The sequence below is a fragment of the Dryobates pubescens genome, unplaced genomic scaffold, assembly GCF_014839835.1.
Source record: "Dryobates pubescens isolate bDryPub1 unplaced genomic scaffold, bDryPub1.pri scaffold_130_arrow_ctg1, whole genome shotgun sequence".
Lineage (NCBI taxonomy): Eukaryota > Metazoa > Chordata > Aves > Piciformes > Picidae > Dryobates > Dryobates pubescens.
Genome location: NW_026530721.1, coordinates 1 through 20425, shown reverse-complemented (window position 1 = coordinate 20425; position 20425 = coordinate 1). Strand labels below are relative to the sequence as shown.

General features: G+C 68.8%; 1 protein-coding gene across 1 annotated transcript; it reads right to left on the bottom strand.

Moving 5' to 3' along the window:
• Window positions 1–43: 43 nt before the first annotated feature.
• Window positions 44–15706, bottom strand: ADAR (adenosine deaminase RNA specific). Its single transcript, XM_054179346.1, is given in 23 exon segments — window positions 44–278; window positions 1013–1133; window positions 1272–1277; window positions 1949–2067; window positions 3223–3403; window positions 4212–4286; window positions 4289–4344; window positions 5899–6021; window positions 6945–7038; window positions 7530–7701; window positions 10058–10214; window positions 10449–10633; window positions 10635–10667; window positions 10837–10978; window positions 11839–11851; window positions 11854–11996; window positions 12134–12156; window positions 12158–12278; window positions 15094–15113; window positions 15115–15504; window positions 15506–15605; window positions 15607–15652; window positions 15655–15706. Coding segments are annotated over 23 exon segments (2607 nt in total).
• Between the last annotated feature and the right edge of the window lie 4719 nt (window positions 15707–20425).

The following is a 20425-nucleotide window of genomic DNA, read 5'->3' as shown; positions in this document are numbered from 1 at the left end:
GCCCCCCGCCCCCCCAGGCTGCCCCCCGCCCCCCAGGCCGCGGTCAGGCCTCAGGCAGGGGAGAAGCTTCCTCCTCCCGCGGCTTCTGCACCCAGCTGCCGTAGCCCAGGGCGCGCAGGGCGCCGCAGAAGCTCTGCTTGGCTGCTGGTAGGGGCCGGCAGCCTCCTTGGCCTCGCCGTAGGGCACCCCCGCAGGTCCCCGCGGCCCCCCGGGCACACAGCTGCTGGAAGAGGCCAAAGATCTTCCTCTTGGCGAGGCGAGAGACCTCCAGCCTGGGGCTGGGGGCGAGCAGAGAGGGGGGGTGGGGCTGGGGGGGGGCCCAGGTACTGCCCCCCCAGCCTCTGACACCCCCAGAGCCCAGCCTCTGACCCCCAGCCTCTGACCCCCCCAGAGCCCAGCCTCTGACCCCCAGCCTCTGACCCCCCAGAGCCCAGACTCTGACCCCCCAGACTCGACCCCCCCAGAGCCCAGCCTCTGACCCCCCCAGAGCCCAGACTCTGACCCCCCAGACTCTGACCCCCCCCAGAGCCAGACTCTGACCCCACAGCCTCTGACCCCCAGCCTCTGACCCCCACTTAGGGCCCAGCCTCTGACCCCCCAGCCTCTGACCCCCCCAGAGCCCAGACTCTGACCCCCCAGAGCCCAGACTCTGACCCCCCCAAAGCCCAGACTCTGACCCTCCCCCAGAGCCCAGACTCTGACCCCCCAGACTCTGACCCCCCCCCAGAGCCCAGACTCTGACCCCCCAGCCTCTGACCCCCCCAGAGCCCAGACTCTGACCCCCCAGCCTCTGACACCCCCCAGGGCCCAGCTACTGCCCCCCCAGCCTCTGCCCCTCAACCTCTGCCCCCAGCCCCTGTCCCCACCCAGGGTCCAGCCCCTGCCCCCCCAGCCCCTGCCCCCCCCGCCCAGGGCCCAGCCCCCCCAAGGCTTCTCCTCTGCCCACAGGCAGCTGCAGAGCCTCCCCCCCCCGTGCCCAGGTTGGAGCAGAGCCAGCAGAGGCCTCCCTCACCCTTCCACCTTGCCCTTGGTGCCATCCAGGACCTCCACCTCGCCACATCAGCCAGGCACCAGTTGCACTGAGCACTCCTTGGTCTTCCCTGTCTGCCTGGCCGAGTCGTAGACGCTGACCCCTCCCACCTGCAGCACAGCAGAGGCTCCCTGTGCCCCCCAGCTCCCTGCTCAGGCACCTCCCTGCCCCCAGCCGCCCCCCCGCCGCCCCCCAGCCGCCCCCCAGCCGCCCCCCAGCCGCCCCCCAGCCTCCCCAGCACTGCCCGCTGCAGGCCCTGGGGCTCCCTCCCCACCCAGCAGCAGGCCCCAGAAGGCAGCTCCTGGAGGGGGCTCAGAGCTGCAGCTGAGCCCAGGGGGTGCCCAGGGGGGCCAAGGAGGGCAGCAGCAGCCCCAGGGTGGGCAGCAGCAGCCCCAGGGTGGGCAGCAGCAGCAGCAGGGCAGGGATTGTGCACCCCCGGGGGCTGGGCACAGCTGGCAGCCTGGGGGCAGGGTTGGGCTGCTGAGGGCCAGGAGGACATGGAGGGGGTGGGGAGGGGGCAGGGAAGGTGGGGAGGGGGCTGAGGGAGCGTGTGGGGGTGGAGGAGGAGGAGGCTGGGGTGGAGACCTCCTGGCTCCCTGCAGCTCCCTGAGAGGAGGCAGAGGGGGAGCAGCACCCCCAGGCCCAGGGGGGCAGAGGGGGAGCAGCACCCCCAGGGGCAGGGGGGGCAGAGGGTCTCCATGACCTGAAAGCTCTCTCCCACCCCCTCCCCTCCCTCCCCTCCCCCCTCCCCTCCCCCTCCCCCTCCCCTCCCCTCCCAGGGTCTGGGCCTCCCCCCCCCCCGGAGGCCAACCTGCAGCTGCAGAGCCCCTGGCAGGCAGGGCTGAGGCAGGAGGGGAGGGGGCGGGGGGTGGGTCTGGGGGGGCAGGGGGCTGCAGGGGGGGTCCTGGGGGGGTGTACCCTCAGGGTGGTTGATGTGGTAGGGAGCCTGGAGCCTGCTCCTGCAGCCTGCTGCCATCCCTGGCCAGGCGGGCAGGCAGATGGCACGGGTCAGGTGCCCCTGGCTGTACAGGTACCCCCTGGGGGGGGGCACAGGAGGGGGGGGGTCAGGAGGGGTCAGGGGGGGTCAGGAGGGTCAGGAGGGGTCAGGGTGGGGTCAGGGGGGGTGGGGGGAGGGGGAACCAACCTCGGAGAAGCTTCTCCTAAGCTCCAGCAGCTCAGGGCACAGCTCCCTGGGGACCTTCCTCCCCCCTCCCCACTCCCTCCCCCCCGGGGGGGTGAAGCTTCCCAAGCCCCCAGGGCACAGCAGGGCTGGGGGGGGGCAGCTGAGGAGGAAGAGGAGGCTGAGGGAGAGACTTCATCACCTCCCCCCCCCCCCACCCCCCCCAGCTGCACTCAGAGGAGGTTGGAGCACAGCTCAGTGCCAGGGGGGCACGGGGGGGGCTGGCATGGCCCGGGGGGGGCAGGCTGGGACCCCGTGGGGCTGGCAGGGCACAGGGTGGGCAGGCTGGGGCCAGGTGGGCACAGGATGGGGGCAGGCAGGGCCGGAGGGGGGGGCTGGCAGGGCACAGCTCAGAGCCAGGTGGGCACAGGGGGGGCACAGGATGGGGGCTGGCAGGGCCCTGGGGGGGGCAGGCAGGGCACAGGGGGGGGGGCTGGCAGGGGCACAGCTCAGAGCCAGGTGGGCACATGGGGAGGGCACAGGATGGGGGCAGGCTGGGACCCCAGTGGGGGGCAGGCAGGGCCACAGCTCAGAGCCAGGTGGGCACAGGGGGGGCACAGGGGGGGCAGGCAGGGCCCGGGGGGGGCTGGGGAGGGCACAGCTCAGAGCCAGGTGGGCACAGGGTGGGCACAGGATGGGGGCAGGCTGGGACCCCAGTGGGGGGCAGGCCGGGGCACAGCTCAGAGCCAGGTGGGCACAGGGGGGGCAGGCAGGGCCCGGGGTGGGGGCACGCTGGCACAGGGTGGGCACAGGATGGGGGCAGGCAGGGCCCGGGGGGGGGCAGGCAGGGCCCGGGGGGGGCAGGCAGGCAGGGCCCGGGGGGGGGCAGGCTGGCACAGGGGGGCACAGGATGGGGCAGGCTGGGACCCCAGTGGGGGCAGGCTGGGGCACAGCTCAGAGCCAGGTGGGCACAGGGGGGCACAGGGCGGCAGGCAGGGCCCGGGGGGGGCAGGCAGGGCCCGGGGGGGGCAGGCAGGGCCCGGGGGGGGCAGGCAGGGGGCAGCCCCTACCCAGGGTGACGGAGCTGAGGTAGACAGGCTCGAGGAAGTGGGAGAGCAGCGCCCCCTGCAGGCCCAGCGTGTTCCAGCGCAGGATCTTGTCGCTGCAGGACATGGTGCGCAGGCGCTCCCCGTGCTGGATGCCATCCCAGGTGGGCACGATGTCACTGGAGCCCACCGGGATGGTGCCCTCCCCTGCGGGGCACAGCAGGGCAGGATGTGGCCCCAGGCTCGGCCCCGAGGGAGGCAGAGCCCCGGCAGGGCCCCCCCGAGGCTGTGCTGCCCCCAGGGAGGGCACAGGAAGCCTTTGTGCCCCTCCTGCCCTGCCCCCCCCCCCCGAGGGCAGCTCTGGGGGGCTGGGGCCAGGGCTGGGCTCCCCCTCCCCAGCTGCAGAGGGCCTGGGGGATGCTGGGGAGGGCTCCAGGGGGGGCTGGGGAGGTGTCTGAGGGGACCTGGAGCAGAGGTGAGAGCTGCCTGGGGCTGAGAGCCTGGAGGAGAGCAGCCCCAGAGGGGAGCTGCAGGCTGGGGGGGGGCAAGGGGCTGGGGCTGGCAGCTGCCCAGGGGTGCCAGGGCCAAGGGGCACAGAGTGGAGCCCAGGAGGGCGGAAAGCTGTTTGGGGGGAGGCTGCTGGGGGCCTGGAGCAGGCTGAGCCCAGAGAGGTTGTGGAGAGCTCCCAACCCCCCCTGGGCACTGTGTCCCCCCTGGGGGGAGCCCTGCTGGGGCAGGGGGGGGCAGGAGCTGCTCTCCAGAGCTCCCTTCCCCACCCCCAGGGCTGGGACTCAGCACCACACAGGGGGAGGGAAGAGGAAACCTGCCCAGGGCAGAGCTGGAGGCCTCCATCCCTGGGGGGGTCTCAGAGCTGTGGTGCTGAGGGCCAGGGGCTGGTGGTGCCCAGGGCTGGACCTGAAGAGCCCAAAGCTCCCTCCCAGGGTTGTGTGGCAGCCTGGGGCCCCAGCAGGGCCTGAGAGGAGGAGGAGGAGGCTGAAGGCAGCCCAGCACTCACCGTTCTCCACCTTGGTCCTCAGCTTGCCCTGCTTGGGGTTCTCGAAGAGAGGTTGGTGCTGGAGCTGCCCCAGCCCCGGGGGTGCTCGCTGCAGGACTTGTCAAAGAGAGCTCCATCGCCACAGGGGGCTGTGCTGCAGGGCAAGGGGCAGCTCAGCCTGGGCACTGCCAGCCTGGCACTGCCAGGGCAGCTGTGCTGCAGGGCAAGGGGCAGCTCAGCCTGGCACTGCCAGCCTGGCACTGCCAGCCTGGCACCTCTGCCAGCCTGGCACTGCCAGGGCAGCTGTGCTTGCAGGGCAAGGGCCAGCTCAGCCTGGCACTGCCAGCCTGGCACTGCCAGCCTGGCACTGCCAGCCTGGCACTGCCAGCCTGGCACTGCCAGCCTGGCACTGCCAGGGCAGCTGTGCTGCAGGGCAAGGGCCAGCTCAGCCTGGCACTGCCAGCTGGCACTGCCAGCCTGGCACTGCCAGGGCAGCTGTGCTGCAGGGCAAGGGGCAGCTCAGTCCTGGCACTGCCAGCCTGGCACTTGCCAGCCTGGCACTGCCAGGGCACCTCTGCCAGCCTGGGCACGCCAGGGCAGCTGTGCTGCAGGGCAAGGGGCAGCTCAGCCTAGGCACTGCCAGCCTGGCACTGCCAGGGCAGCTGTGCTGCAGGGCAAGGGGCAGCTCAGCCTGGCACTGCCAGCCTGGCACTGCCAGCCTGGCACTGCCAGGGCAGCTGTGCTGCAGGGCAAGGGGCAGCTCAGCCTGGCACTGCCAGCCTGGCACTGCCAGCCTGGCACTGCCAGGGCACCTCTGCCAGCCTGGCACTGCCAGGGCAGCTGTGCTGCAGGGCAAGGGGCAGCTCAGCCTGGCACTGCCAGCCTGGCACTAGCCAGCCTGGCACCTCTGCCAGCCTGGCACTGCCAGGGCAAGCTGTGCTGCAGGGCAAGGGCCAGCTCAGCCTGGCACTGCCAGCCTGGCACTGCCAGGGCAGCTGTGCTGCAGGGCAAGGGCCAGCTCAGCCTGGCACTGCCAGCCTGGCACTGCCAGCCTGGCACTGCCAGCCTGGCACTGCCAGGGCAGCTGTGCTGCAGGGCAAGGGCCAGCTCAGCCCTGGCACTGCCAGCCTGGCACTGCCAGCCTGGCACTGCCAGCCTGGCACTGCCAGGGCAGCTGTGCTGCAGGGCAAGGGCCAGCTCAGCCTGGCACTGCCAGCCTGGCACTGCCAGGGCAGCTCTGCCAGCCTGGGCACTGCCAGGGCAGCTGTGCTGCAGGGCAAAGGGCCAGCTCAGCCCAGCCTGGCACTGCCAGGGCACCTCTGCCAGCCTGGCACTGCCAGGGCAGCTGTGCCAGGGGCAGCAGTGCCAGGGGGCTGCAGTGCCCAGGGGCAGCAGTGCCCGGGGGCAGCTGTACCAGGGGGCTGCAGTGCCCAGGGGGCTGCAGTGCCCAGGGGGGCAGCAGTGCCAGTGGGCTGCAGTAGCCAGGGGGCTGCAGTGCCCAGGGGGCTGCAGTGCCCAGGGGGCTGCAGTGCCCAGGGGGCTGCAGTGCCAGGGGGCTGCAGTGCCCAGGGGGGCAGCAGTGCCCAGGGGGGCAGCAGTGCCCAGGGGGCAGCAGTGCCAGGGGGCTGCAGTGCCCGGGGGCAGCAGTGCCCAGGGGGCAGCAGTGCCAGGGGCTGCTGCCCCCCAGCCCTCCCCCCCTTGCCCTCACCTGACATAGAGGTGGAAGGAGATTCCGCTCCTCACCCTCAGCCTCCTCCCTGCTGCTGGCTCAAAGATGCTCTGCTGGGCAGTGCTGCCGGAGTGGTACTTCAGCAGCTCGCTGTAGAGGAACCTGCACAACCCCCCCGGGGGTCGGGAGGCTGCTCTGGGCCCCCACCCAGCCCCCCAGGAGCCCCTCCCTCAGCCCCACCCCCCAGGAGCCTTCCCCAGCCTGAGCCAGGCCCTGGCTGCAGCCTCCTCGGCACCACCCTCCCTGCTGTGACTTTGGGAGGCTCAGAAGCAGCCTCTGTGCCCCTGGCAAGCTCCAGCTGGGCACTGGTTTGGGCTCCTCCCCCGCCTCCAGCACCTTCCCCTCTGGCTCCACAGCCCCCAGGGAAGGAGCAGGAGGAGCCTCAGCACAGCTGCTGGCTCAGCACCCTCCTGGCAGGGCCCAGGCCCTGCTGGGGGTTTGTGACTCAGCTCTCACCCAGGGCAGGGCAAGGAGGGCAGGAGCAGCCCCAGGGGGGGGCGGCAGGAGCAGGCAGGGATTGTGCCCCCCCTGGGCTGGGCACAGCTGGCAGCCTGGGGCCAGGGTTGGCTCTTGAGGGCCAGGAGGACCTTGAGGGGGTGGGGATGGGGGCAGGGAAGGGTCTGGGGAAGGAGCTGAGGGAGCTGTGGGGTGCTGAGGCTGGAGAGGAGGAGGCTGGGGGGAGACCTCCTGGGTCTCTTCCATCTCCCTGGGAGGAGGGCTGGAGCCAGCTGGGCACAGAGATGTGGAACAGCTTCCCCTGAAGCTGACCTGAGCCAGGTCCTGGCTGGCACTGGGGAGGGCACAGCTGGCAGCCTGGGGGCAGGGTTGGGCTCCTGAGGGCCAGGAGGGCATTGAGGGGGTGGGGAGGGGGCAGGGAAGGGCAAGGAAGGGGCTGGAGAAGGAGCTGAGGGAGTGCTGAGGCTGGAGGGGAGGAGGCTGGGGGGAGGGCCTCCTGGGTCCCCAGCTGGCTCAGCACTCCTGGCAGGGCCCCAGGCCCCTGCTGGGTGCTGTGACTCAGCCCTCACCTGACAAAGCCTCTCCTGGAGATGATCTCTGCGTGGCAGTCGTTGACTGTCTCCCCCTTGAGGCTCAGCTCCTCCCCCTTCACACAGCGATTCCCTGCAGGGGGCAGAGGAGGAGGCAAGGGCAGAGCCAGCACCCTGCAGCACAGGGAGGAGCTGAGGAGGAGGAGGATGGGGGTGGGAGGCTCCTGAGCAGCAGCAGCAGGACCCTGGCTGCTGCATCACTGCCCTGGCAGAGGCCTCAGAGTGCTGCAGGCACAGCAGAGGCTGCAGCTGCCACAGCCCCAGGGGCACTGCCCCCTCCCTGGGGGATTCCTCAGCTCAGCCCTGAGGGAGGAAGCAGAGCAGGGAGGGAGCTGGGCTGGGAGAGGGGCAGGGGAGGGGAGCCCATGGCAAGCAAAGAGCTAAGGGCACTGCAGCTGCAGGCAGCCCTTCCCCCTTGCCCTCCCTCTCCCTCCCCAGGGCACTGCTGGCAGCACCACAGCAGCCCTGGGGGGGGGCTGGAGGAGCCTGCAGGCCCCAGCTGGAGCTGAGAGAGGCTCCTAGGAGGAAAGGGAAGAGAGAGGGGGGGGGGGGAGCTTGTCCTACCTGTTCCAATGCTGACCACCACTCCCAGGCCTTTGTCTGCCTCCCTCATGATGATGGCAGCCAGGATCTTCCTCCCCAGCAGGCTGTGCTGGATGCCAGCAGTGAGGCTGCTGAAGCACTGGTGGCTGAGCATGGCCAGCTGGTCGTGCAGGGTGCTGCCACTCACAGGGAGCTGCAAGGAGAGGTGGAGGGGGGAGAAAAAGGAGGGCAGGAGAGCTCAGGAGGAGGCCATGGAAGCAGAGCAGCTCAGGCAGGAGGCTGAGCCTGAGGCACAACCACCCCAGCAGAGGGCACAGAAGGCAGAGCTGCAATGAGAGAGAGGCAACAGAGCTGAGGAAGGCTCTGGGGGAGAGGGCTGGGGGAGCAGCAGCAGCTGGGGGAGAGGGCTGGGGAGGAGCAGCAGCTGGGGGAGAGGGCTGGGGGGCAGCAGCAGCTGGGGGGCAGCAGCAGCTGGGGGAGAGGGCTGGGGGGCAGCAGCAGCTGGGGGGCAGCAGCAGCTGGGGGAGAGGGCTGGGGGGCAGCAGCAGCTGGGGGCAGCCAGCAGCTGGGGGAGAGGGCTGGGGGGCGCGCAGCAGCAGCTGGGGGGGCTCTGGGGGGGGTGAGGCTGGAGCAGAGGAGGCTGAGGGAGACCTCCAGTGCTCTCTGCAGCTCCCTGAGGGGAGGCTGGAGCCGGGGGGGGTTGGGCTCTGCTCCCTGGTCTCAGGTGACAGAAGGAGAGGGAATGACCTGAAACTGTGCCAGGGGAGGCTGAGGGTGGCCATGGGGAACAACTGCTGCCCTGTGAGGGTGGCCAGGGCCTGGCACAGGCTGCCCAGGGGGGTGTGGAGTCCCCAGCCCTGCAGGGCTGCAAGGACCCTGTGGCCATGCTGGGCTTGGGCTGATGCTTGGACTCAATGCCCTTGGAGCCCTTCTCCAAGCCAAGGCAATTCATGATCCTGAGGGGCAGGCTGGGGGCAGGGCTGGAGCCAGGCCCAGGGCTGGGGGGGGGCAAAGGCTTTTGGGTTCTTTTTAAGGTATTTCTGGGGAAGCCTTCAGCAAGGCTCCAAAAGCTTGCGGGAGAACATCCCTGGGGGGGCCAAGGGCAAGGCCAAGCTGTGCTCCTGGCAGCCAGCAGAGAGGGAGGCTGAGGAATTGGCCTCCTGAGCTTGCCAGGCTTGGGGAGGGAGAGGGGGGGAGAAAAAATCCCTTCCCAAAGAAGAGCTCCAGCCTGGGCCTGGCTCCCAGAGCCTCAGAGCCAGGGGAAGCTGCTGCTGGCCCTGCAGGAATCCCTGCTCCCAGCTGCCACTGCCCAGCACAGCAGCAGGGCACTGCCCCCCTGCAGCACAAATCCTCCCCCTCCTGCCTCTGCTGCTTTCCTTTTTCCCCCCTCAGCTGTTTCCAGCCCTGAAGCAGCCTGGGATGAGGCTGCAGGGCTCTGATGTGGGATTTAAGAGGAGCAGAAAGGCTCAGGAGAGCCACCCTGGGCTGCTGCTGCTGCTGCAAGGAGGGCTGGGAAGGAGCTGACAGAGTTTGTAATGCAGGGTGAAGGAAGTGGGGAGGAGGAGAAGGCAAAACAAGGGCAAAGAGAGAGTGAAAAATGAGCCTGGCCCTGGCTCCAGCCAGGAGCACTGCAGCAGCAGGAGGAAGAATCTGATCAGCCAGCCCTGAAGGGTCAGCAGAGAACATTTGTGCCCTGGGGAAGCAGCAGCTTGGGGGGGGGGTGGAAGGGAGCTCAAAGCTCAGCCAGTTCCAACCCTCCAGCCAAGGGCAGGGACAGCTCCAAGCAGCCCAGGCTGCTCCAGGAGCTCATGGAGTGAGTTGGAAGGGAGCTTGAAGAGGATCCAGCTCCAAGCCCAGGCACTCATGGGATGGTTTGGGTTGGAAGGGAGCTTGAGGAGGATCCAGCCCCAAGCCCAGGCTGCTCCAGGCCCTCATGGAATGGGTTGGGTTGGAAGGGACCTCGAAGCTCAGCCAGTTCCAAGCCCATGGGAGGATGCTCTTCAACCTCCCAGCAGCCCAGGCTGCTCAAGGCCTCATCCAACCTGGCCTTCCACACTTCCAACCTGTTGCAGTGCCTCCCCAACCCCTCTCCTCCCAATCTCCACTCTGAATCTGCCCTCTCCAAGGGGGCTGGGGGCTGGACTGGGAGGCCCAGGCTGGGACAGGGCTGCAGGAGCAGTGGAAGCTCTCCAGAGGAGGAGGATTGAACCTCAGGGAGCTTCAGCCCTGTGCTAGAGAAGGAAGAGGAGGATTGAACCCCAGTGAGCCTCAGCCCTGCTGCAGGGGAGGAGGAGGATTGAACCCCAGTGAGCCTCAGCCCAGCTGCAGAGGAGGAAGAGGAGGACTGAACCCCAGTGAGCCTCAGCCCTGCTGCAGAGGAGGAGGAGGAGGATTGAACCCCAGTGAGCCTCAGCCCTGCTGCAGGGGAGGAGGAGGAGGATTGAACCCCAGTGAGCCTCAGCCCTGCTGCAGAGGAGGAAGAGGAGGACTGAACCCCAGTGAGCCTCAGCCCTGCTGCACAGGAGGGGGAGGGGGAGGCTGTGCCTTACCTCAGTGATGCTGCTCCCCTCCAGCCTCTCCCTCTTCTCGCTCTCCCCGATCAGGACCCGGAGGGCGGCGTCGGCTGCCTCCTGCTTGCCCTGCTTCTTGCTGTGGGCAGTGACAGCAGGGAACCAGCGGCCTCCAACCTTAGCCTGGTAGACAAACCTGCAGGGACAAGCAGCAGAGGCTCTGAGGACCCACAGCAGCCTCAGCTGAAGCCTCCCTCAGAGGAGGAGGAGGAGAGGGGGAGGGCGGGCAGCCACCAGGGCTGGCCAAGGGGGGCTGGGGGGGAAGCAGCTCAGCCTTGAGGCCATCTGAAGCTGCAGCACAGGACAACTTCTCCCTCCAGGCCAGCCCAGGGGTGGCAGAGCTGCCTCTGGAGGGGGGGCAGCCACTCACTTGGGGTCGTGGGGGGGTCCTGACTGGTCGATGAGCTTGAACTCGGCGGCGAAGCCGTTGGAGCGAGCGTACTCCAGCAGCCCGCTGACAGGGTTGACGTGCAGGTACTTGAGCAGGTCCCCAGCACCCTTGGGCTTTGCTGCCCTGCTCCCATCCAGGCTGGGGAGCTGTGGGCCCAGAGCTGGGGCTGGCCTGGTCCCCCTGGGGCTGCAGGACAGGCTGAGGGCAAGGGCAGGGAGGAGGAAGGCTCAGCGGGGAGCGGCGGAGGCTGTGCCAGGCGCCCGGCGCAGCGCGGCTGGGGCAGCCCCTGGGGGGGAGGGGGAGGGAGAGAGGGCACAAAAAGGTCACCCCCAAACCCTGGGGGATCCTCCCAAGCAGCTCTTTGTACCTGCTCAGGCAGGACCTGAGGCACAGCCCCCCCAGAAAGAATCTTCACAGCCACTTCTGCTGCCATCTGCTTCGCTCCCTTCTTGCTGTTGCCAACCACAGCAGGGAAGCTTTGGTCTCCCAGCTTCACACAGTAGCTGAACCTGCCAGGGCAAGAGAGGTCAGCAGAGGGGCTCCAGGGCACCACAGTGGGCAGCAGAGGGGCTCCAGGGCACCACAGTGGGCAGCAGAGGGGCTCCAGGGCACCACAGAGGGCAGCAGAGGGGCTCCAGGGCACCACAGTGGGCAGCAGAGGGGCTCCAGGGCACCACAGAGGGCAGCAGAGGGGCTCCAGGGCACCACAGAGGGCAGCAGAGGGGCTCCAGGGCACCACAGAGGGCAGCAGAGGGGCTCCAGGGCACCACAGTGGGCAGCAGAGGGGCACAGGGCACCACAGTGGCAGCAGAGGGGCTCCAGGGCACCACAGAGGGCAGCAGAGGGGCTCCAGGGCACCACAGAGGGCAGCAGAGGGGCTCCAGGGCACCACAGTGGGCAGCAGAGGGGCTCCAGGGCACCACAGTGGGCAGCAGAGGGCCTCCAGGGCACCACAGAGGGCAGCAGAGGGGCTCCAGGGCACCACAGTGGGCAGTTCCAGGGCACCCCCAGCCCCTGGCCCTCAGCACCACTTCTCCAGGGCCACCCCCAGCCCCTGGCACTCAGCACCCCCAGCCCCAGGCCCTCAGCACCACAGCCCCAGGGCCCTGAAAACCCTTCCAGGGGTGAGGACTCCAGCACTGCCCTGGGCAGGTGAGGAGCAGGCCTGGAAGCTGCTCCTGGTGTGGCAGAGGAGAGAGCTCCCAGGCTCTGAGGGAGGCCACCAGGGTTGGTCTCCCCTGGAGGCCTTGGGGGAGCTCCTTCCAGGCCCCCTGGCTAGGAGCAGCTCCCAGGGCAGTGCTGAGCCCAGCAGCCTGCTGCTGGTGCCAGCAGAGGTTCCCTGCCCCAGGCCAGCCCCCAGCTGCCCTACCTGGGGTCATGGGAGGCCCTTCCTGGGAGAGCAGCTGGAACTCGATGGAGCTGCCTGACTTCTGCCCATACTCCATCAGGACACTGATGGGATGCTTCCCAGGGAGCAGCTGCAGCTGAGCTGCTGCCAGCTGAGGCTTCAGGCTCTGGGGGCAGAGGCTGCAGCAGAGAGGGGAAGGAAGTCGGCGCCGGGCTCAGGGCTCCCTGCCCGGCCCCGGCAGGCAGGGGCAGAGCACTCACCCAGCTCCCCTTCAGAGCTGTGGGAGGCAGGGGGCTCCCCCTCCCCCTGCAGCTCCCCCTGGCCTCCTCCTCCTCCATTCCTCTGCCTCACACAGCAGGATCCTCAGGGCCTTGGCTGCTGCCTCCTGCTTGGCCAACCTCTTGCTGCCGGCCTCGGCCGGGGGGAAGCGCCGGCCGCTGAGCACCACCTGGAACTTGAACCTGGGCAGAGAGAGGCAGGGGAGGTGGGGGGGGGAAAGGGGGGGCATGAGGAGGGGGTGGGGGGAGGGGGGGATGGACTCCTGCCAGTCTGAAGCCACCCCTCCTTGTCCTGCCCCTCCAGTCCCTTCCCAGCCCTCCTGGAGCCTCCTGCAGACCCTGGAGTCTCCCTGGGGACCTCCAACCCCTCCTGGCCTGGCCTCCCAGCCTGGCTGTGGCCTCCCCTGGCCCTGCCCCAGCAGGTCCCTGGCCCTCCTGGGCCCCAGCTCCGTGTGAGGGGAGAGAGGAGCAGCTCCAGGCTCTGTTCTGCAGGAGAGGCTGAAGCTCCTTGCCCCACGAGCCCCAGGAGCATGTCCTGGCTGTGTGCAGGGAGCAGTTTGGTTTCTCCTGCAGAGGGATGGAGGAAGCTCAAACCACCTCCAGCACCATGCTGGGGGGCACAGAATGCAGGGGGCGGGGGGGGAGGGAGCCTCCAAAGGCATCCTGGCCAAGCCCCCCTGCAGGCAGCAGGGACAGCTCCAACCACAGCAGGCTGCCCAGGGCCACACTGAGTCTGACCTGGGATGTCTCCAGCTCAAGCACCTCCCTGGGCAGGCCTGTGCCAGGCCCTCACCACCCTCAGGGTGCAGAGCTTGCTCCTGAGCTCCGACCTGAACCTGCCCTGCTCCACTCTCAACCCCTTGCTCCTCATCCTATCTCCCAAGCCCTCCTCAGCAGTCCCTCCCCATCCTTCCTCTGGCTCCTAGAAGGCTGCTCTGAGGTCTCCCTGGAGCCTTCTCAGCCCCAACTCTCTCCAGCCTGCCCCACAGCAGAGGCTCTCCAGCCCCCTGGATCCTCTCTCTTGTGCTGGGACCCCAGAGCTTCCCCCCTTGCCCCTCTTCAGACCTGGAACTGCCAGCTCTAAGGTCTCGCTTGGAGCCTTCTCTCCTCAGCCCAAACTGTCTCCAGCCCTCTGAGCATCTTCATGGCCCCCCCTGAACCCTCTCCTGTTGTGCTGGGACCCCTGGAGCTTGCCCCCCTGCCCCCCTCTTCAGGCTCGGAGGTCTCCCTGGAGCCTTTTCAGCCCCCAACTCTCTCCAGCCTGCCCCACAGCAGAGGCTCTCCAGCCCCCTGGATCCTCTCCTGTTGTGCTGGGACACCGGAGCTTGCCCCCTGCCCCCCTTCAGATCTGGAACTGCAGCTCTAAGGTCTCCTTGAAGCCTTTTTCAGCCCCCAACTCTCCCAGCCTGCCCCACAGCAGAGGCTCTCCTGCCCTCTGAACCCTCTCTCTGTTGTGCTGGGACCCCCAGAGCTTGCCCCCTGCCCCTCTTCAGATCTGGAACCACAGCTCTAGGTCTCCCTGGAGCCTTCTTCTCCTCAGCCCAAACTGTCTCCAGCCCCCTGAACCCTCTCCTGTTGTGCTGGGACCCCTGGGAGCTTGCCCCCTGCCCCCCTTCAGGCTCTAAGGTCTCCTTGAAGCCTTCTCAGCCCCCAGCTCTCTCCAGCCTGACCCCACAGCAGAGGCTCTCCTGCCCCCTGGATCCTCTCCTGTTGTGCTGGCACCCCCCGGAGCTTGCCCCCTGCCCCCTTCAGGCTCAGAGGCCTCCCTGGAGCCTTCTCTCCTCACCTCCAACTCCCTCCAGCCCTCTGAGCATCTTCATGGCCCCCTCTGAACCCTCTCCTGTTGTGCTGGGACCCCCGGAGCTTGCCCCCTGCCCCCCCTTCGGGCTCTGAGGTCTCCCTGGAGCCTTTTCAGCCCAACTCTCCCAGCCTGCCCCCACAGCAGAGGCTCTCCAGCCCCCTGAACCCTCTCCTGTTGTGCTGGCACCCCCGGAGCTTGCCCCCTGCCCCTCTTCAGATCTGGAACTGCAGCCCTAAGGTGTCCTTGGAGCCTTCTCTCCTCAGCCCAAACTGTCTCCAGCCTCTGAGCATCTTCATGGCCTCCCCTGAACCCTCTCCTGTTGTGCTGGGACCCCCAGAGCTTGCCCCCTGCCCCTCTTCAGCTCAGAGGCCTCCCCTGGAGCCTTCTCAGCCCCAACTCTCCCAGCCTGCCCCACAGCAGAGGCTCTCCAGCCCCCTGGATCCTCTCCTGTTGTGCTGGGACCCCCAGAGCTTGCCCCTTGCCCCCTTCAGATCTGGAACTGCAGCTCTAAGGTCTCCTTGGAGCCTTTTCAGCCCCAACTCTCCCAGCCTGCCCCACAGCAGAGGCTCTCCAGCCCCCTGACCCCTCTCCTGTTGTGCTGGGACCCCTGGAGCTTGCCCCCTGCCCCCCTTCAGATCTGGAACCGCAGCTCTAAGGTCTCCCTGGAGCCTTCTCTCCTCAGCCCCAACTGTCTCCAGCCCCCTGAACCCTTTCCTGTTGTGCTGGGACCCGGAGCTTGCCCCCCTGCCCCTCTTCAGATCTAGAAATGCAGCTGTAAGGTCTCCCTGGAGCCTTCTCAGCCCCAACTCTCTCCAGCCTGCCCCACAGCAGAGGCTCTCCAGCCCCCTGGATCCTCTCCTGTTGTGCTGGGACCCCCGGAGCTTGCCCCCTGCCCCCCTTCAGATCTGGAACTGCAGCTCTAAGGTCTCCCTGGAGCCTTTTCAGCCCCAACTCTCTCCAGCCTGCCCCACAGCAGAGGCTCTCCAGCCCCCTGGATCCTCTCCTGTTGTGCTGGGACCCCCGGAGCTTGCCCCCTGCCCCCCTTCAGATCTGGAACTGCAGCCCTAAGGTGTCCTTGGAGCCTTCTCTCCTCAGCCCCAACTGTCTCCCAGCGCCCTGAACCCTCTCCTGTTGTGCTGGGACCCCCGGAGCTTGCCCCCTGCCCCGCTCCCGGGGGGCTCGGGGGCAGCCTCTCACCGGGGCTCGTGGGAGGGCCCCAGTCTGCTGCAGCAGGTCGAACTCGCAGTGCTGGGAGGTGAACTGGGAGTACTCGGTGAGGCCGCTGACAGGGTTCTTGTCTCGGCAGGCCCAGCAGCTTCTCGGCGGGGGTGCAGGGGGCCTCGGCCGCGCCGGGCTGCCGCCCCCCGAGGCTGTGAGGGCCTCGGGGATGTCGTCCGTGGCCCACTTGGCGTCCTCGGGGCTGCCGTAGCCGCCCGGCCGGGGCCGGGGCTCGCCCCGCGCCCGCCGCCCGTTCTCCAGGCCGCTCCGCTCCGGCGCTGGCCCGCGGGCCGCTGTCGGCGCCGGCGGCCTCCCGGGCAGGGCCGAGGGGAAGGGGCTGGGCCCCGGCTCGGGCGCCTCGGGCTCGGCGCCGCCCTTCAGCCTCAGCTGCTATCCTCTCCCTCTTGCGCGGGGTGAGGGCCCAGCGCGGGGGGTTGGTGTTCTGCTTGCGGACGTCCCCCAGCTTCTCCAGGGCCCCAGGAAGGCGCTGACCTCCTTGGCCGGGAGAAGCCGATCTGCTTGGCCAGGTTGAGGGCCGTGACTCCTCCACGCCGAAGAGGTAGTTGCAGATCTTCTCCTTGGTCTCAGCCATGCCGGCGCTCGGGGGGCGGCTGCGGCCGGGGCTGCGCTCCCCGCCGGGGCTGCGCTCCCCGCCGGGGCTGCAGGCCGCTCCACAGCGGCGGCGTCCCCTCGGCCCTCCGCAGCCTGCCCTCCCGCAGCAGCTTGTAGAGGCAGCTGTGACCTGCCGCCTGGGGGCCCGCAGCCTGCGGGCGAGGTCGCCGGACGCTGCAGCTCCTCCCCGGCCCCAGCTGCCCGAAGATGCTCAGCAGCTCCTGCTCCAAGCCGCCGCCGCCGCCGCCCAGGGACAGCCGCTGGAGGCGCGACCTGAGGGGCTCAGCGTCCCTCTCCGGGTCCTGCTGGGGTGCTGAGCGGGCGATGGGGCGCCGAGGCCTCTGCCCTCCGCCCCCTGCCCCAGCCGGGCTGGGCGGCAGCCGCTGGCCCCGGGGGGCTCCGCCCCGCTCCCCGCGTTCCCGCAGGCTGCGGCGTCCCGCTCCGCCGGCGGCTGCTGGGGCGAAAAGGTGCCCTGGTTAGCTCCTTGCAGGGGGCCAGGGAGGGCTACAGGAAACCCGAGGCGGCCCTGGGGTGGTGGTGGCAGGGGTTTGGACCAGCGGAGGGCAGAGCCTGGGGCGGTTGCCAGCGCTCGTAGGGCAGCCCAGAGCCGCGCGGGGGGAGCGGAGGTCCTCTCTGCGCCCTCCTGTGCCAGGCTGGCACCTGCCGGGGGGAGAGAAAACAAGAGGAGCTCAGGAGCCGCTGGCCACAGCACCACAGAGCCGCTGGCACAGCACCACAGAGCCGCTGGGAGCCGCTGGCCACAGCACCACAGAGCCGCTTGGCACAGCACCACAGAGCCCCAGGAGCTTGCTGGCACAGCACCACAGAGCCGCCTGGCCACAGCACCACAGAGCCCCAGGGAGCCGCTGGCACAGCACCACAGAGCCGCTTGGCACAGCACCACAGAGCCCCAGGGAGCCGCTGGCACAGCACCACAGAGCCGCTGGCACAGCACCACACAGCCCCAGGGAGCCGCTGGCACAGCACCACAGAAGCCCCAGGGAGTGCTGGCACAGCACCACAGAGCCACTGGCACAGCACCACAGAGCCCCAGGGAGCCGCTGGCACAGCACCACAGAGCCACTGGCACAGCACCACACAGCCCCAGGGAGCCGCTGGCACAGCACCACAGAGCCACTGGCACAGCACCACAGAGCCCCAGGGAAGCCGCTGGCACAGCACCACAGAGCCACTGGCACAGCACCACACAGCCCCAGGGAGCCGCTGGCACAGCACCACAGAGCCACTGGCACAGCACCACAGAGCCCCAGGGAGCCGCTGGCACAGCACCACAGAGCCCCAGGGAGCTGCTGGCACAGCACCACAGAGCTGCTGGCACAGCACCACAGAGCCCCAGGAGCCGCTGGCCACAGCACCACAGAGCCCCAGGGAGCTGCTGGCACAGCACCACAGAGCCGCTGGCACAGCACCACAGAGCCCCAGGGAGCCACTGGCACAGCACCACAGAGCCACTGGCACAGCACCACACAGCCCCAGGGAGCCGCTGGCACAGCACCACGGAGCCGCTGGGAGCCGCTGGCACAGCACCACAGAGCCCCAAGGGAGCCACTGGCACAGCACCACACAGCCCCCAGGGAGCCGCTGGCACAGCACCACGGAGCCCAGGGAGCCGCTGGCACAGCACCACACAGCCACTGGCACAGCACCACACAGCCACTGGCACAGCACCACAGAGCCCCAGGGAGCCACTGGCACAGCACCACAGAGCCACTGGCACAGCACCACAGAGCCACTGGCACAGCACCACACAGCCCCAGGGAGCCGCTGGCACAGCACCACGGAAGCCGCTGGCACAGCACCACAGAGCCCCAGGGAGCTGCTGGCACAGCACCACAGAGCCCCAGGGAGCTGCTGGCACAGCACCACGGAGCCGCTGGCACAGCACCACACAGCCCCAGGGAGCTGCTGGCACAGCACCACAGAGTGGCAGGGAGCTGCTGGCACAGCACCCACAGAGCCACTGGCACAGCACCACAGAGCCCCAGGGACTCAGCTCAGGCAGCTCCCTGCTGCCAGGGCACAGCCAGCAGCCAGGCAGCGCTGGTTGGGCTCCCATGGGCTGTGGTTGGGCCTCATCCTCTCTAGGTGGACTCCTAACACCTGTGGCTGGGCTCCCATCATCCATGGTTGGACCCAGGTGGACTCCTACCATCTGTGGTTGGACTTCATCGTCTCTAGGTGGTCTCCTACCATCTCCAGGTGGATTCCCATGACCTGTGGTTGGGCTCCCATGGGCTGTGGTTGGACATCATTGTCTCTAGGTGGACTCCTAACACCTTATAGTTGGGCTCCCACCCTCTGTGGTTGGGTTCCCATCACCTGTGGCTGGACCTCATCCTCCCTAGGTGGACTCCCATCACCTGTGGTGGGCCTCCCATGACCATGCCCCAAGGAGAGCCGAGGAGCAGAGAGACAGCAGTGGGTGAGACCCAACCAAAGCAAGCAGCCAAGCTCAGCCCAGGTGCAGGCCAAGTCCCTCCCACGTGGAGCAAGCAGAGGGCCCAGAACAGGAGGAGGAATTGTTCAGGGGCCAGGAGTGCCACAGCTGCTGCTCCCCCAATGGCTGTCTCTGGGACAACCTTTTGGTCTCCTTTCCACACCCAGCAGGGACTGAGTTTGAACTTTAATGCTTCAAAGCTGTGACTGCATTGCAAAGGCTCAGCCTAAACCCTGCCCCCCCTCCCCCTTGTGACAGAGCAGCAGCACAGCCCAGGGCAGGGCTCAGAGCTCATCAGGTCCCAAGCTGTCACCCCAGCCCCTCCTGACAGCTAAACCCTGGCTCCAAGGGCCTCATCCAAGCCTCTCTTGGACCCCTCCAGGGCTGGGGACTCCACCACCCCCCCTGGGCAGCACATCCCCCAGGGCCAAGCTCTCTGTCTGGGAAGAGCTTCTCCTCCCCTCCAGCCCAAACCTCCCCTGGCACAGCTTGAGACTGTGTCCTCTTGTTCTGGGGCTGGGCGGGCCTGGGAGGCAGAGCCCAACCCCCACCTGGCTACAAACCTCCCTGCAGGGAGTTGGAGAGAGCAAGAAGGTCTCCCCTGAGCCTCCTCTTCTGCAGGCTGAGCAACCCCAGCTCCCTCAGCCTCTCCTCCCAGCCCTGTGCCCAGACCCCTCCCAGCTTTGTTGCCCTTCCCTGGACACCTTCCAGCAGCTCAACCTCTTCCCTGACCTGAGCAGCCCAGAGCTGGCCACCAGGACTCCAGGTGTGGCCTCAGCAGTGCTGAGCACAGGGCAGGATGAGCTCCCTGCTCCTGCTTCCACTCTTCCTGACCCAGTCCAGGCTGCCCTTGCCCCCTGGCACACTGCTGGCTGCTGTTCAGCTGCTCTCCACCACTCCCCCCAGGTCCCTCTCTGCCTGGCTGCTCTCAGCCCCTCTGCCCCCAGCCTGCAGCACTGCCTGGGCTTGGCCAAGGGCTGAGAGGCCACAAACATGCAACTGATAGCTGCTGCTGGGTCACATCCCACCTGCTGCCCAGCAACCTCTTGAGGTCAGAGGAGCTGAAGGAGAGCAGAGCTTGGTTATTTTCCAGCCTCATCTCCATGCAGCTTCTTATCTCCATCAAGCACCTCGGGGCCAGCTTCCTCATTTCCCTTTCATTAAACAACGATGGTTAAGAGCCTCCCAAGTGCACCCAGGCGGTGCTGCTGCTGCCACCATCATCATCACCATCACCACTTCCTTCAGCAGCCCTGGCAGAGAAGGGCTCCGCAGCGGGGGGGTTCCCCTCCTTGCCCCCCTCCTGCTCGGCGAATTCGTTCGGAAAGTGACTCCCTGGGCAGCGCAGGAGGGGAAGGGGAGGGGGAAATAGGAACCAGGCGCTCAAGACAAGCTCTTACCTCGGCCTCATCCGAGCGCCCTGCTGCTGGGAGGCTCTAAAAGCAAAGCCCGGGCGGCAGAACATGCCCGGGAGGGAGGGCGGCGCCCGGCCGCGCTGCCCTCCACCGGCTTCCCCCGGGCAAGATGGCCGCAAGTTCCCTTTCGGTTTCGGTTCCCGTTAAGAGCCTCTTCGCCCCGCCCGGGGCCGCCTCCCGGCCCGGGGAGCTGGCAGGGAGGGGAGGCGCAGGGAGGGCTTCGGGGGCACGCCGGGCTCCGGGAGCGCTCAAAGCCTCCGCGGCGGGGGCCGGAGCGGCAAGAGCAAAGCCCCGGCAGGGAAGCTCCGTCCCCGGTACCTGCGGTGATTTACAGCCCCGGGCCGTGGCTGGGACCGGGACAGCGGCGGGGGGAGGGGGAGGGTGGCTGAGCCCCCGCGGGTTGGGAGGGGAAAGGCCGAGAGAGGCCAAGGAGCGGGGCAGGACCCCCGGGACACAACGGCACCGCGCACGGGGATCCAACGGAGGAGGCCCCGGAGGCACCGCGCGAGGAGCCTGCGGGGACGCCGCGGAACGGAGCGGCTCCGCCGCCGGGCTCGCAGCTGCGGATGCGGCTCCGCCGCCGGGCTCGGAGCTGCGGAGCGGCCCCGCCGCCGGGCTCGGAGCTGCGGAGCGGCCCCGCCGCCGGGCTCGGAGCTGCGGAGCGGCCCCGCCGCCGGGCTCGGAGCTGCGGAGCGGCCCCGGCGCAGAGACTTTGTTCGGCGCCGCCGGGCGCGCAAGGGAGGGCGCTGCCCGCCCGGCCGCTCCCCCAGGGCCTCAGGGCTGCCGGCACACAACCGGGACGCGCCCCCACCCCACCCCGAGGCCG